At 42.6% G+C, this 15604-nt stretch overlaps 1 protein-coding gene across 6 annotated transcripts in view; it reads right to left on the reverse strand.

Moving 5' to 3' along the window:
• Positions 1-8388: 8388 nt before the first annotated feature.
• SNAP91 (synaptosome associated protein 91) overlaps positions 8389-15604 on the reverse strand; it is a 71436-nt gene continuing 64220 nt past the window's right edge. For all 6 annotated transcript variants that reach the window (XM_076333155.1, XM_076333157.1, XM_076333160.1 and 3 more), the window contains 4 exons: positions 13619-13702; positions 13443-13547; positions 11099-11199; positions 8389-9817 (listed from right to left, as the gene is read on the reverse strand). In XM_076333155.1, coding sequence (XP_076189270.1) covers positions 11107-11199; positions 13443-13547; positions 13619-13702 — 282 coding nt within the window. In that variant the 3' untranslated portion in view covers positions 8389-9817; positions 11099-11106. The remainder of the gene's footprint in view (positions 9818-11098; positions 11200-13442; positions 13548-13618; positions 13703-15604) is intronic.

Consider the following 15604-nt stretch of genomic DNA (forward strand, 5'->3'; position numbering starts at 1 on the left):
AGCAGAGAGCCAACTTTTAAGTGAAACAGCGTGCATAGTTATACAGGACTTTTATATTGGCCATAAAATGCTTTGGCCAAGAGAAAAATATTATATTTCACACAAGAGTCTGTTCCAGTACAGCGTAGATTGAATCAGCTTAGCTCTTCAGTTTGGCTAGGGGAAAATAATTTCATTTTAGTTGAATCTCTCCTCCATCTCTGACAGATCTATCAAAATACTGGACTTACCAGTTAAAGTTTCCAGCCACTTTAAGTTCAGTCTCAGATGGCAAAGCCTGGCTGGCAAGCTGAACTGTACAACTAGAAAAATAATATTCTGTAAGCCTGCCAGCTATTTTAAAGGTCATTAAATGAGAGAAGCACATCCACGACAGGCTCTTCAGGCAAACTGTGCTTAACTGGACTGTAAACTGTTCATACACGAGACCAGCTACTTCATTTTAAGATTTCCAGACCAACCACTTGCAATACTACATTGTTGTCAAGTGTTTTACTTAATGTAAGTGAGGGCTATTCCTACGTTAGCCCAAAGGGGTAAAGGTACAGCAAAGACAACGTTGCAAGTTTGAGATGGGGGATTTTCCTTGCTAATGACAGAAAGTGTCCATGGGATACAGCCTGGCGTAGGTATCACTGCAGCTCCCCGGGCTTGCAATTCTTTTGCAGTTCTCTGTTCCTCTAAAATTTGCATTTGAATGAAATATAGATGATTTGCCCATTTCTCAGTATATACTCCTCATCTAAAGAGAGATGGATGTTGTAAGTGATACGTTAGCAAATTCTCTGAGGTATTTCTAAAAGCTGTTAAAAGCACAAACAACCCAAATCCAGCCCTCAACATCTGTTGGCAAAAAAAAAAAAAGGAGTTGTCTGAAAAATCCACAAGCCAGGCTAAATGACAGAGTAGGATTAGTCAATCTTGATGATCAGTCATGAAGCCAAATGTCTAAAGAAGCAAAATATTTTAACAGATACATAAGCTACTTTATTACAATAAACGTTTGCCAGGATCCTGAAATCCTGGGGAAATAAATCCTGGATACAAAATACTGTATTTTGTGTGGACAGAACAGTGTAACACTTTTCTAAATTACATTTAACTGTACTGATTACATATGTGCAAGATGTATATACCAAAACCTAGTATTACATCTTACTAACCATCAAGAACATAATCTGTCAGGCTATGTTTTAAAACCTGCAGAAGATAGATAAACATTTCACTTAGGAACCACAAGATGCACTTTTTCTAGATAACTGAAGATACCAGGTTCTGGAGAAACCAGGAAGGCTTAAGCAAACATGGAAACAAGTATTAGGTGTCCTCCAGCAACACAGTTGTAAGGCTGCTCGGGGGAAATAGGTTTACTCAGTAGTATCTCAGACTAAAAAGTGTGCGGAGCATTACAGATTTACACACACACACACACACACACACACACGTGTTAGTTTTATAATTACTACTTACAATCCTAAACAATAGCTGAGCATTTAAATAGAAAATCTGCTTACTGTCACTATGTAATTTATTTACATTACTTTGAAAAAGAACACTATCTTTCGTATGGTCTCTTTGTTAATAAATGGGAATCAACTCTCTCTCTAGTCTGTATGAGGACTATGGTAATAAGAAGGTGATTTCATGTGCATGTCTTGGATTTTAAAATATAAAGGGAAGTTTTAGAGAGAAAAAAATGAATGAATTATTAGCCAAATAACTAGCCTAATTTAATTTCACATAATTTCAGGTGGATGCTTAAAAACAGCCCATGCACAAAACCAGGTGCACTGCTGGGTGACGTGTATGCAATTGGAGTTAATGGAGCTTTTGTGTCAATTAAAAATTAGCTACAGTGTATTGAATGCTGCCTTGCCTCTCTCCCTGTCTGGGCCTGGACCATGCCTTAGAGAGTAAAACATTTTAGCCATCCTACAGGCATCACAGGCGGTCAAATATTTTGAGAGAGAAGCAAATTTCCAGCATGACTTGCCTTGGAACCAAGGGCTCTATAAGCAAATTCTGCACAACGAGATCTTCAAGAAAGCATAATGAGGTAAGCAGCTGGATTTCCATCAATACCATTTCTGAAATGAGAGCGCTGTATTGAGCCACGGGAAAGTGTTTTCGACCACGCTGCTGCAAAGGTTCACAGGAAGAAACACAAAGCGAACTGCGATGCTGGTGGCACAGGACCGAGGCAGCAAGACAGAGTCGCTAACTGCCTGCAAATTTATATATATATATTTAATTATATATATTTATTTGTATATTTAAATATATATTTAAAATCAGGACAGCTCATGTCCTGCAAAGTGCAGGGCCGAGCAAGGCCCGGTGTGTTTGTTCATCCCTGAGCAGTAGGGATGCTAGGCAGGATGCTAGACACTGTCGTGATGGGGTGGAGGTGAGCTGGGAAGTGGTGATTTCAATACACTGCTGGAAACCTCTTCTTCCAAGCACAAGAATGGTGTGCTCTATCCCAAAGGCGTGCCCACAGAAATAGCTCCTAAAATTTGATTCTCCTATGAAAGACCAAAACCTCAGAGTGGCTGAAGCCCTGTGAACAACGGAAGATAGTTTGTGCAAAGGTTCAGAAGAGATCAGTAGATTCAGAGATGCTCTAATACCTAAGCCAGAATTTGTACAGTAAGACAATCTTATTTATACAGTATGCTGGTCTCAATATTACTGATTTTTCCCTGTTTCTTCCTTTGCTAATCTACTAAACTTAGTTTTTCCATGTTTCAAAAGAGAAGTGTTCTATTCTCCTCGATTTTTCAAAACAAAGCCAAATTTCAAGGTTTTGAAACTGGTCTTTCAGTTGGCTGGAGCCACTGTGGGATTATTCCAATAAGGAAGAATCTCTAAAAACCCTCCTGATTGATCAACCCAGATTGACAGGGTATAAATATAGACCCATCATAGATACATAAAGCATAGTCTTACAATTAACTTTAGAATTTAACTTGTCCTACTCTTACATTTGAGTAGCGTTTCAAAAAATCCCCTTTATTTATACACAGACACACTCAGAGTATGAAATACCACTTCTTTTAAAGCCTGCTGTCTGCTTGCACCTGTACCTTCCTCTTGTGCACAAAATCTGTTTGCTGATATTTAATACCCAAGCTGCAGGCCTGCAGCAGCTTACAAAGCTGAGGGCACAGAGCTGCCCACTCCCTGGGGTCACTCTGTACCCCCACTGCTCCATCACTCACCCCTTCCCTCAATTACAGACAACCTGCAGCCTGAAGAACACACTGACTATCCCCCACACCATTCCCTAGTGCATCCGTCCTAGCCCACTTCTCTTTCCCCTCCTTAGTGCAATACTATCCCCACTCCCACGCAGGCAGCCTCTTTCCAGGCTCGGGTGGGCAAAAGTACAGACAAGGACTATGGGAAGGAGCAACCTGATGTTCTTAAGAGGGCAGGGGAGGACCCCTCCTACCCTGTGTGACAGAGATCCCACCAGCCTCTGCATAGTTACCATTGATAACAACTAACCTGTCTCCAACTACCAGTTTAACTCTGAAAGATTGACTCGGCTTTCCCTCTCGTCTGAGATCATAGTTCCTTGGATCTTTGCATCTTTACAGTAGCTTCACGGAGCATGTGCCTTCAACGTACCTGCTGTTGTGCTTAGTGGTGTGAAATCTCTGCTTCCAACAGAGTGGGTTAGTGCTTTGGCAAGACCTTCATAAAAGATGGCTACTTCAGGTATTTATGACATTGAGGTAAACTACATTTCAAAAATATGGGTCAAACATCACCATGACAGGACGAGAGGAAATGGCCTCAAGTTGCGCCAGGGGAGGTTTAGATTGGACATGAGGAAAAATGTCTTTCCTGAAAGAGTGGTTAAACATTGGAAGAGGCTGCCCAGGGAAGTGGTTGAGTCCCCATCCCTGGAAGTATTTAAAAGACGTGTAGATGAGGCGCTTAGGGACATGGTTTAGTGGGCAGGGTGGTGTTGGGTTGATGGTTGGACTCGATGATCTTAGAGGTCTTTTCCAACCTTAATGATTCTATGATTCCATGATTCTATGTTCAACCATGAACATTTGGATGTAGGTGCTTTACAGTGCTGTTGCAGGGCGGACATTCATCAGACCCTTCACAGGTTCCCCTGCACTGCCAGAGAAGAGGTTTGCTCTCCTTAGTCCTTGCAGTGGATGTCACACACCCCCCCCCCCCATTTCTTCACTTGCTTCAGTTTCTGCTTCCGTTCTACCACCTTTGCTAACTCCCAAAGGCAACTATTCTTACACCTATAATTGCATTCAGAGATGTCTTGGGTAACAGAACAAGCATCAGACTTTTGCTACCCACATCATTTGCAGAGTTTAATTAAGGGAAAGGGAAGAGGTGGTGAAGCTTTAGGAGCCAAGATCTGGAACAGAAAAAATGGCAGCACTGTCTGCTTTAAAGTATGTATAGCCTCTCTCCTTCTGTAATCCCATCTCTGAAATTCTTATTTCGTCCCCTCATTACCACTCAGCGTCTGCCGCTTCCCACACTGCTCACAGCACTAGCAATATACAATACATGTGAAAAAGGTTTTCTCTTTTAATAAAATTTCTGATTTATTTCATGTTCTAGAAGAGCTGGATCACTAACTCAGTGCATCATCTTTGTGTCACTGCCACTACTTCTGCCACAGGAAGTTTCACGTGGCTTTTCTAGGCATTAAGAGTTATGGGGACTTTTTTCCCCCATGCAGAATAAGTTGCCTGAGCGGGCAGCTCTTATTCTGGGGCGAGAGATTGGGAAGCAGGGGCAGGAGCAAAGATTCATGCCAAAAAGACAAAACAATGTCAGCTGTTGCTACTGGACATTTCATAACCTATATGCAGTCACCCACCAGTAAGTAGCACCTCATATTACCGAAGTCTCAAATGCATTTACAAAGCAAATCTTCCCCTCCTCCCCCCCAGCTACAGTTTTTGCTCTAGGCTTTCCTGCTTGGTTTTTAAGGCAAGTCTCTAGCCTAAATCTTAAGAATGGAAGTTCGGGTAGCAGCTTGATTTTGCAACCATCCTGAAATGCTAAGGTGGTCCCCAGGATCTTAGAAGACAACAACAATTTAGTTCTCACCATCCAGGCTTTCACCTGGGGAAACACCAGCATCAATCCAGAAGTCCTCAACTCAAGCTACAGTACATTTTAAAAGGCATACATTATAAAACACAGCTAAAAATCTCAAATAAAGCCAATTAAAATTAATGACAAATGAATGGGGAAGAGGAGTAGGAGATACTGCTAACCCCATTCAAAAAAATGAGTCAGTTCTGAGGAACAAGTTGGGTTTTTTTTTTTTGTTCAAACCTCTACAGTAAGCCGAGTTCATGTTCTCCAGCTATTTACCACTCCCTAAGGCACCAAAGGCTTAAGGGGGAGCTACAGAGGTCTCATGTGGCCAGAGGTGCCAGCTTCTAAAGGTACCAGCACACAGAACGGCAAGAGCTTGGGTAAGGGACGTATCGGCTGTCTGAAACCTGTCCTCCCCTCATGAAAAACGCAGGGAAAGGAGACAGTTTCTTCCTCCCACAGATGGGAGCCCTCCTCCCCACCCACAATCTCTATAGCTTGTATTGAGAAGTGGTTAGTCATAGCAGGACACAGATGCATTCATGCCTGGATGATGAAACTCAGATGATAAAAAAGAACATGTTCTTGTCTACAGGCCAGGAGACAACCACTTGTTTTCCTTGCAAGCCAGGTTTTATAGCTCCTTTGTGATGGGGAAAAAAAGAGTCACACTTGTTTAGCCTTACTGAGCATACTGGGGAAATACACTGGTTTTACTTCCCACAGTGCACAAGCTTCTTGCTCTTCCACCAAGTTGGCTTTCTGTCTAGGCTTCTATTTCCTCACAAGATATCAAATGCCACACACACTGCAGGCTTGCACAGAGCTGTTGGCCATGAGATCTATAGAAGACTAACAAGAACGAGGGCCAAGGGTTGTGGACATGGACAAAGCTGATGCAGAAAGGCAATTACTGCATGGCAGGGGCATGTATCTGGCAAAGAAAAACCCCTCATGCTGAGGTTTGGCCCCTCGAAACATAGAATCGTTTAGGTTGGAAAAGACCGTTAAGAACATCAAGTCCAACCGTTAACCTAGCACTGCCAAGTCCACCACTAAACCATGTCCCTAAGCACCACATCTACACATCTCTTAAATGCTTCCAGGGATGGTGACTCAACCACTTCCCCTGGACAGCCTCTTCCAATGCTTGACAACCCTTTCGGTGAAGACATTTTTCCTCATGTCCAATCTAAACCTCCCCTGGTGCAACTTGAGGCCATTTCCTCTCGTCCTATGCTTGTTACTTGGGAGAAGAGACCGACACCCACCTCGCTACAACCTCCTGTCAGGTAGTTGTAGAGAGCGATGAGGTCTCCCCTCAGCCTCCTTTTCTCCAGGCTAAACAGTCCCAGTTCCCTCAGCCGCTCCTCATAAGACTTGTTCTCCAGACCCCTCACCAGCTTCGTTGCCCTTCTCTGGACACGCTCCAGCACCTCAACGTCCTTCTTGTAGTGAGGGGCCCAAAACTGAACACAGTATTCGAGGTGCGGCCTCACCAGTGCCGAGTACAGGGGCACGATCACATCCCTACTCCTACTGGCCACACTGTTTCTGATACAAACATGTAATACTGCAAACATTCATTTGCAATTCAGTGAGTAGTAGTTCATCATCTTAATTTGAATGAGACACTAATGAACTGGTCTGAATATATTTACACATTTGGTTATGACCGTCCTCCGAAAATGTTGTCCTTACTTTGAGAAGACATGCACAACACGGTGGTAATAAGTCAAGTGCTCCCTGCATTTGGCAACGCACAGCACACAGGAAGAATTGGCAAAACCATGGTGAGCCTTTCTGGGGGTGCAGTTACTGACCTTGTTCAGGTCTTCGTGCTCAAATAGTGAGAACAGAGCTATTTGCTGAGCCTTACAGATTTCTAATCCAGAACACCCTGACTCAACAGGGCACTCATCCTAAGGCTGAAGTATAAAACCAACTTTTCCAAGGCCAAACTTGATAGATTCACAATACCAACGCAGTAGCAAGTAAAAAACCCAAATGAATAACCAAAAAACCTCTTAAGCAATGGCACTCCCCTACTGGTTGCACAACTTGGAAATGTCTTTGAAATCCAATTCAAGATTCAAACCTTACCAGAGTGTGATCAAGTTGTTTCAGTGTTTTGTTGTTTATAAAGTACTTTAAAGCAGCCCTTGGCATTCAGTACTGCTTCATCACTTCATTTTGTTCCAAAATCAAGGAGGTCTCTAGTCACCTCATACCAGGAAGACTTTAATGTACTAAACTGTATGAAATGTTTTCTCCTCCTTTCATCCTGCCTGTTGTCATTTAACCCCAGCCGGCAACTAAGCACCACCCAGCCGCTCGCTCACTCCCCCCCCAGTGGGATGGGGGAGAGAATTGGAAGAGTAAAAGTGAGAAAACGGGTGGATTGAGATAAAGACAGTTTAATAGGTAAAGCAAAAGCCGCGCACACAAGCAAAGCAAAACAAGGAATTCATTCACTGCTTCCCATGGGCAGGCAGGTGTTCAGCCATCTCCAGGAAAGCAGGGCTCCATCACGCGTAACGGTGACTTGGGAAGACAAAACGCCATCACTCCGAACGTCCCCCCCTTCCTTCTTCTTCCCCCAGCTTTATATGCTGAGCATGATGTCATACGGTATGGAGTATCCCTTTGGTCAGTTGGGGTCAGCTGTCCCAGCCGTGTCCCCTCCCAACTTCTTGTGCACCCCCAGCCTACTCGCTGGTGAGCGGTATGAGGAGCAGAAAAGGCCTTGACTCTGTGTAAGCACTGCTCAGCAATAGCTAAAACATCCCTGTGTTATTAACACTTTTCAGCACAAATCCAAAACACAGCCCCATACTAGCTACTGTGAAGAAAAATTAACTCAACCCCAGCCAAAGCCAGCACACTGCCATAAGACGAACCACAGCACAAGCAATTCCTGTAGCATCGTAGCTGTCCTAGCTCTCAATAAGCTGTTGAATGATACCTCATAGGAAAGAAATCAGGACCAGTACTATAAACTTTCACAGTGCCAATATTATTCTAGTTTAAGGAGATGAAGAGCTTTAATGAAGCCTCCTGAGGTGTTACATGTCAAACTAGAGAATTCTCCTCTCCCTCTCCCCACTTTACTTGTGGCTTTGTGCTCAGTCTGGCTTTGTATGGATCTCTCCTGTACTGCTTAAAGATCAGCAAAAGTCATTACCATGTGCAGCAGACTCAGCATCAGTGTAAGGACCTAGACACATTTTTTCCCCTCTCAAAGTGTATTATTGTGCTCAACATCTCAATGATCATGAAACTGGCAACAAGATATTGACTTTGATCAAGGTGTTTATTGCATCTCAGAGGGCACACATGCACTGGGGTTTTTGTTTTTTGGGTTTTCTTGTTTTTTGTTTTTTTTTTTAAACTGAAATACAAAGAGCCATTTTGAAATTAGCTTTTTATAGAACTTTCCCATTACGGTGTATGTTATCCCCACAGCAAATTCAGATACAACCACTTTTAATGGTACCATACATCGATTAAATAGTTCATTTGAAAGACTTTAGGTGAGTATTTTTCCGACCCGATATGCCTTTACAGAGAACTGCCAAGCCACTTGTAACACTGATCAACAGTGACCTCATTGAAGAGTCAAGTTCTTACGCCAAGCCATCAGCAGAAACAGTATGAGAACAAATAAAAACTAAAAGAAACACAGTATGTACAGTAAAGGGCATGGATCTCTGGATCAGAATTAAATCTCATCACCAATAGTACAAAAGCTACTCACAGCGCATTTGGGGCAATGGAGAAAACACTAGCCTAAGGCATACACAGGTAAGCACTAAATTAAGAGATGTATGTACGAACTGAACAGAGATGAGTAACATCACTTGTAATGTTTTGACTACAGATATACCAAAGAGTGCTCTCATATTTGAAATCCCTTAATGCCAGCACAACTATGGTTGCTTTTTCCAACTTCATGGAGAGAAACTGACCCTTTACTTATATTCAGTGCATTTAGCAAGAACTGATAAATACGCCAATTTTAAATGCGAAAACTTAAATAATTAAAATAGATTTTAAAATAAAAACAGCAATAAATATGGTATTCTTTCAGATATGATTTTTCATTCTTGGTAAGTCATCGAAAAAGTATTTGTTATGGAAGTTTACCTTTATATTACTTTAAATTATCTTAGCATATACAGTGCCACAAAAATAAAACATTTTTTCACGACAATTGAGATTCCTGTGACTGGAAAAAAAAAATGTATTCCACACAATTTCATAAGTATTTTCCTTACTATCTGGTATTATCACACTAAGTTTCGTAACAGATAAAGGAGAAATTGAGTCTTCGGGAAATTTTAGGTGTCCTCAAAAAGTTATATACATTGAAACCTTCAAAAACCACAGACATCGCTCCAAATTGCTCACCAAACAACAGCTGCATAATCTGCCCCTGTGGGATAGGTTCAGAAAAGCACTAGAAGGCATCAGAAACATACATCCATTGTTTAAATTGTAAAACACAAATAACCCAAGTACACAAATTTCGAGAGAGTAGGGATAACAGCTAAGGTAGTACACATTCCTAATGTTCACTTTCACAGCTGTGCTACACGTTTCAGGAGGAAGAGAAAGTCTGAGTAAGCACTGGGTTTGGTACTGGTGGCTCACTTTGAAACTCTGAGCATCTGTTTGTAGACTCCAAACTCACATTTTTACCATCCAGTCAGAAAAACTGCAGCTGTGGAAACAGAAAAAAGTATTAGATGAAAACTGGAATGAGTTAGATAAAGCATGTTCTAGAAAAAGCACCAAATCTGCTCATCACTTCACACCTCAAAGGAGTTGTTATCAGTTTTTAGTGAAGCAGCAGTCCTCCCACAGGCGGTTATGAATCTGTCTACTACAAACCCAAATCAAAAGCAGTGAGTCCTAGCAATGAAGGTGCATCTCCACTGCTGGCCATCGCCACCAAGCACCAGTTACACCTCCCTGGGGCTGGAATTTGGAGAACGGGGAAGTGGGACTGGGTGGTGTCTGCTAAGAGCAGCCGGATCCCATCCACTGCCGCTAACTCCAGTGCGGAGGAGGCTTAGAACAAGTCTTAGAATTAAGCTCTAGGTAGAAAGAAAAGGAACTTATGAAGAAGGCTTTGAAGATATGTAATGATTGTCCTCTCCTCACCTGGCAAATTATTCTAGTCTTAGTTATAAAATGCCTACTGTACTTAAGCCAATTAAAAAATAATAATGCAGAAGTCTTCAATTCAATCTGATGTTTCTACTTGGCCCTCTTTACATCCTTCTCCAAACCCCTCACAGTAGTATTTTTGCCTTTTTTTTGTTCTATTCTGCAGTACTGGGTTTTTTTGCTTCTCCATTTTTTCTTTTTATTTACTCCTCTGTTCTGCCCCACTGTTGTTCTACACGGCACTGCTCAGGACCTCATGCCTTCGCATTCAGAAAAGCAGTGCCTTGAAAAAATTATATGGTGGGGGAGAACATTAGCTGGCAGCAGTTAAGAGATGCAAACAACCTTCCCTTGATGATTAGGATATGTAAGTTTTTCTTCTTTTTGATCCCTTCACACCTGTGATACCAAATCTGTTTCCACACCCACAAGACTGGAACAAGCCTCTCCAGCACCATTTTGCCCCCAGTATTTGTACCCTGTTATGATTCTATTTGTTTCAGTATTAATTTCAGGAAAAAAAAACCCCAAAACTTGAACCTTTGGATTGAATGGAAACAAGGCAAAAATGGAAGTTACAGATTGAAGATAACTTTTCCTAGCAGTCACTTTTGGCAAAAAAGTAGCCAAAAGTCAAGCTTTCAGGCTAAAATTAAGAGTGCGGACAGAGAATTCAGGTTTCTGTTTAAACCACCACGTTATCAGTGCATGTTCCGACCTATCTCTGCAGCTACAATTTTATCAGTCATATTCAATCTACCGGCCTAATCAACATCTGTGTGCCAGACACCTACCACAGCATAACGTGCTTAGGCAGGCAGTCACAGAATACCTTATCGTTTACAAGAAATCCTTGATGTTAAGATCCGCTAATGGGTCCTTTGTTGGAGGCTTCTTGGGACTCTGAGTAGCAGGAGTTGGGCTTGGAGAAAGCTAACAGATGCCAGCCAGGAAGGCAGAAAAAAACAAAGCAGACAAGGATACACAAGCATTAGGTAGATACAGATGGTTCCCAAACAAGCACATTGCAAGCATACAAAGTTCTAAGTTTTCTTTAATGTGTTGCCATTTTGCTCAAGCATTGTTTAGACTCCATCCTTACTACAGGGCTAACAATGTTTGGCTGGTTTAATGGACACTGCTACAGAAACTGCATATTCTAATTAATGTCGCTTCAAATCACACTCTCCCTGTAAGACAGAATGGTGTTAGGATCATCGACCCAGACAGAAGTTAAGCAATTGTTAGATGTTAAACACCAAGGTGCAGAATAAGCAGAATGCGTGTTGCAGAGTATGTCTGAAAATCCCAGCAACTGGCATTTAAGTACAAGTTGCTCTACATCGGTAGTATAAATAAGAGCCCGAAGTGTACCAGAGATGCGACTATATTATACTCTGTTCCTTCTCTGGTAGGTATAAAAATCATCAATTATTCCACAGAAAGTGTCAGTTTTTCAAGTTCCATGCAACCCTATTCACTACGGAGCCAAATGATTCTCCCATCCTGACCTTACTGACCTTACTCCCCCCTGCCTCCACCTTACTCAGGGAACCAGGAGTTTTGCACCGAAAGAAACCCAGCAAGCTACCAGTCTAAACCAGTTAAACTTGCATTTACTGAGAAACAGCTGACATCCAAGAACTTGAGACCTTAGCTTGTTCATAAGCAGAAGGTTGGTTTTCTGAAGAACCCTCTGCTGGGCTGAGGGAAGATGCAGAGTGCTGCTCTAGTAAATGTTGACAAGCTCTAAACAGAATAGGAATGCCCATCAGCTCCACTTTGAGCTTTACTCAAATATCCCCAAAAACAGATCTTAGACATAGTTAGATGTAGGAGTCTTTTCAAACCTGTTCTGTTGGTCTTGTACAAGGGAATTGAAAAAACATCAAGGTGGTTCATGTGATCTGTTGCAAGTCAACAGTTGGCTTGGACAGGTGTACTCTTTGCTAGGTAAAATACTGGCTGGATGGCCAGGCCCAAAGAGTTGTGGTGAATGGAGTTAAATCCAGTTGGGAGTCAGTCACAAGTGGTGTTCCCCAGGGCTCAGTATTGGGGCCAGTTCTGTTTATTATCTTTATCAATGATCTGGACAAGGGAATTGCATGCACCCTCAGTAAGTTTGCAGACAACACCAAGTTGGGCAGGAGTGTTGATCTGCTTGAGGGTAGGAAGGCTCTACAGAGGTATCTAGACAGGCTGGATCGATGGGCTGAGGCCAACTGTATGAGGTTCAACAAGGCCAAGTGCCAAGTCCTGCACTTGAGTCATAACAACCCCATGCAGCGCTACAGGCTTGGGGAAGACTGGCTGGAAAGCTGCCTGGCAGAAAAAGATCTGGGGGTGTTGGTTGACAGCCAGCTGAATATGAGCCAGCGGTGTGCCCAGGTGGCCAAGAAGGCCAATGGCATCCTGGTGTATGTGTATATATATCTCTATATCTATCTATCTATATCAGAAACAGTGTGGCCAGCAGGAGTAGGGAAGTGATCATGCCCCTGTACTCGGCACTGGTGAGGCCGCACCTCGAATACTGTGTTCAGTTTTGGGCCCCTCACCACAAGAAAGACCTTGAGGTGCTGGGGCGTGTCCAGAGAAGGGCAACGAAGCTGGTGAAGGGTCTGGAGCACAAGTCTTATGAGGAGCGGCTGAGGGAACTGGGACTGTTTAGCCTGGAGACAAGGAGGCTGAGGGGAGACCTCATCGCTCTCTACAACTACCTGAAAGGAGGTTGTAGTGAGGTGGGTGTTGGTCTCTTCTCCCAAGTAGCAAGTGACAGGACGAGAGGAAATGGCCTCAAGTTGCGCCAGGGGAGGTTTAGATTGGATATTCGGAAAAAATTTCTTCACCAAGAGGGTTGTCAAGCATTGGAACAGGCTGCGCAGGGATGTGGTTGAGTCACCATCCCTGGAGGTATTTAAAAGGCCTGTAGATGTGGTGCTTAGGGACATGGTTTAGTGGTGGACTTGGCAGTGTTAGGTTAACGGTTGGACTTGATGATCTTAAGGGTCTTTTCCAACCTAAATGATTCTATGATTTTAAGTCAGGCAGCTGATACTATAAGAAATCTCTTTTACAGTCCTACAGCTAGGATTGAACTGAGATAATGCATACACACAAGTTACTTTCTAGAGAAATGGAGAGCAATTAAACATTCATCTAGCAGTAACACTTACTTGTACACCAGGGCCAGTGGCAGCTCCAAATGGTGGCCTCATCATAGGCTGCCCATACATAACTGGCTGCTGGGGCATCATAGGTACACCCGTGCCTGCTGGGGGCTGTAAATTAATGCAGTGTGAGTCGGGTTCTGGGTGAAGAAAGGAGAGTAGCGTAAACAGAAGAGACTCACCATCCCAAATGCTGCTCCTGGCTGTGGAACAGGTGGAGTACCTCCTGTGGCAGGAACAGCGCTTGCTGGAGGCACGGCTCCTGTCTAAAAAATTTAAAAATGCAAGAATCTCTAGCACCAACTATCTGGAAACCGCATGGAGTCTCCAGCATTCTCAGAGTTTTTCTGGAAAGTATGACTGTTATGCAGCAGATAATACCTAACCTCAAAACTGCAATACTTCAAAGAATGAGAGTTGAATGAGTCCTTACACTGATGCTCAGCTTCCCTTTTCATAAGAAAGCAAGGGTGACAGGCTCCATTCTCTTCATGAATGGAGTCCATTTACTGAATACAACTCAAAATAGGCCCGAGAAAATATGTACTTTCCTCCTCCTTCTACATAGTGTAAGAAAGCATCCCAATTTCCTAATTGATAGCCAACACACTTTTGCACTAGTATCACTGCATTTTAGTAAAAGCTTAAGCAGATTGTAAAGCTAAGGGAAATAACTGCTATAATTAGTTTCCAATTAAAAAAAGAAGTATTTAAGCCATGAGATTCATTTAAGTTAAAGAGTAAGTTCACACGCTTAAGCCACAATCACAACCATTACATACTTTACTAAGGAGAATTCAGTTTATCTTGTTACGCTTTTTACTCATATGCTTAAGTTAAGATTTTCATTCAAACAACACAAGGAAAAAAAAAGGTGATCTTTCACTAGGATTCAGAAAGAGAGAACTGTTAGTTTAGTAGTCTGGATATACAGCACAACAACAAGGCCACCCCACTTACCTAGCAGAACCTACACATTACCCCTTTTGGTTCCCTTGTCTGTAATTTCCCATGCATAGAGTGTCCTTATGGCCTTGAAAGTATCCAAGTCTCTCCTTTTCACAGAGGCATACACAATCCAAATTATTAGCAACTCTGAAGAGAGGCAGGAAGCATTCAAGGACGGGATTTAAAAATGGTAGTAGGATTTTCAGGAATCTCTTTACTGCTGTTGTGTGGCCTAAGTATATCGGCACAATTTCTCAAGTTATTACAGAAGCTGTAAAGTCATGCCTGAGCCTCCACATCCTTACCGCCTACCTTGAGTCAGTTTTATCCCACCGCACTTGGAGAGCAACTAGCACACTCTCAGTTCAAAGGACAGTGCGTCTCTGGAGATACGCTGGAATTACTCACTGCACAGTCCACTTCTGCGAATGCTGCATTTAGTGCCCTTGGTTGATCCTTGCTTCCAGACTAAAATATGCCAGTTTCTTAGGAAACTGGAGACAAGTCAAGATAAGATAACCTGTTCCAGACTCATTAATCAGCAAACACCCTACAGTTTCTGGCTAATAATTATGAACCTCTTTTCCAGTCTGCAAGTTTTCTGGGGAGCATTTCAATTAAAAGCTGTACTGCGCTAGCAGCACAGCTGTCCCCAAACTAAAACCAACATCTGGACACTCAGGTATGGAAAGCAAGGAGTAGAAAGACACAGATTAATGACATCAGATGCAGTGATCTGACTGCAACCAGAGGAACACATTGTAGCTCAAAAGCCAGTTAGGCAAATGCCAAGAAAATGGCCACACAAACTGAATCTGCTTTTGCCTCAAAGCACTAGGGTCACTCGAGGGAACGGGCTTTTATGAAATTCTGCTGATTTTAATCCAGAAGGTGAAAGGTCACAAGGAAGGGAAGAAGTGACGAAAACTTAAGTGGTTCAACAGTGACGTGAAGGAAAGCTTCATTTTGGTCTCCACATTTAGTCTTCCTGCAGATCTGGTTTTCTTTGGTTTCAAAAAATACCTAAGTGCATGATTTTGAAGAAATATATATAGCACCCATGTTTCATGAAATGCTATCAAAACCACCCAGCTTTCCAGAAAGGCTAGTTACTTATCAGATGGTAAAACCACTACAAGATCAGGCTGATGACACAGAAGTTAGAAATTTCAGGTAGTACAAGCCGGACAGTTCACATCCAAGTAAAGCAAAGACAGTCT

This window comes from Aptenodytes patagonicus, chromosome 3, assembly GCF_965638725.1.
Source record: "Aptenodytes patagonicus chromosome 3, bAptPat1.pri.cur, whole genome shotgun sequence".
Lineage (NCBI taxonomy): Eukaryota > Metazoa > Chordata > Aves > Sphenisciformes > Spheniscidae > Aptenodytes > Aptenodytes patagonicus.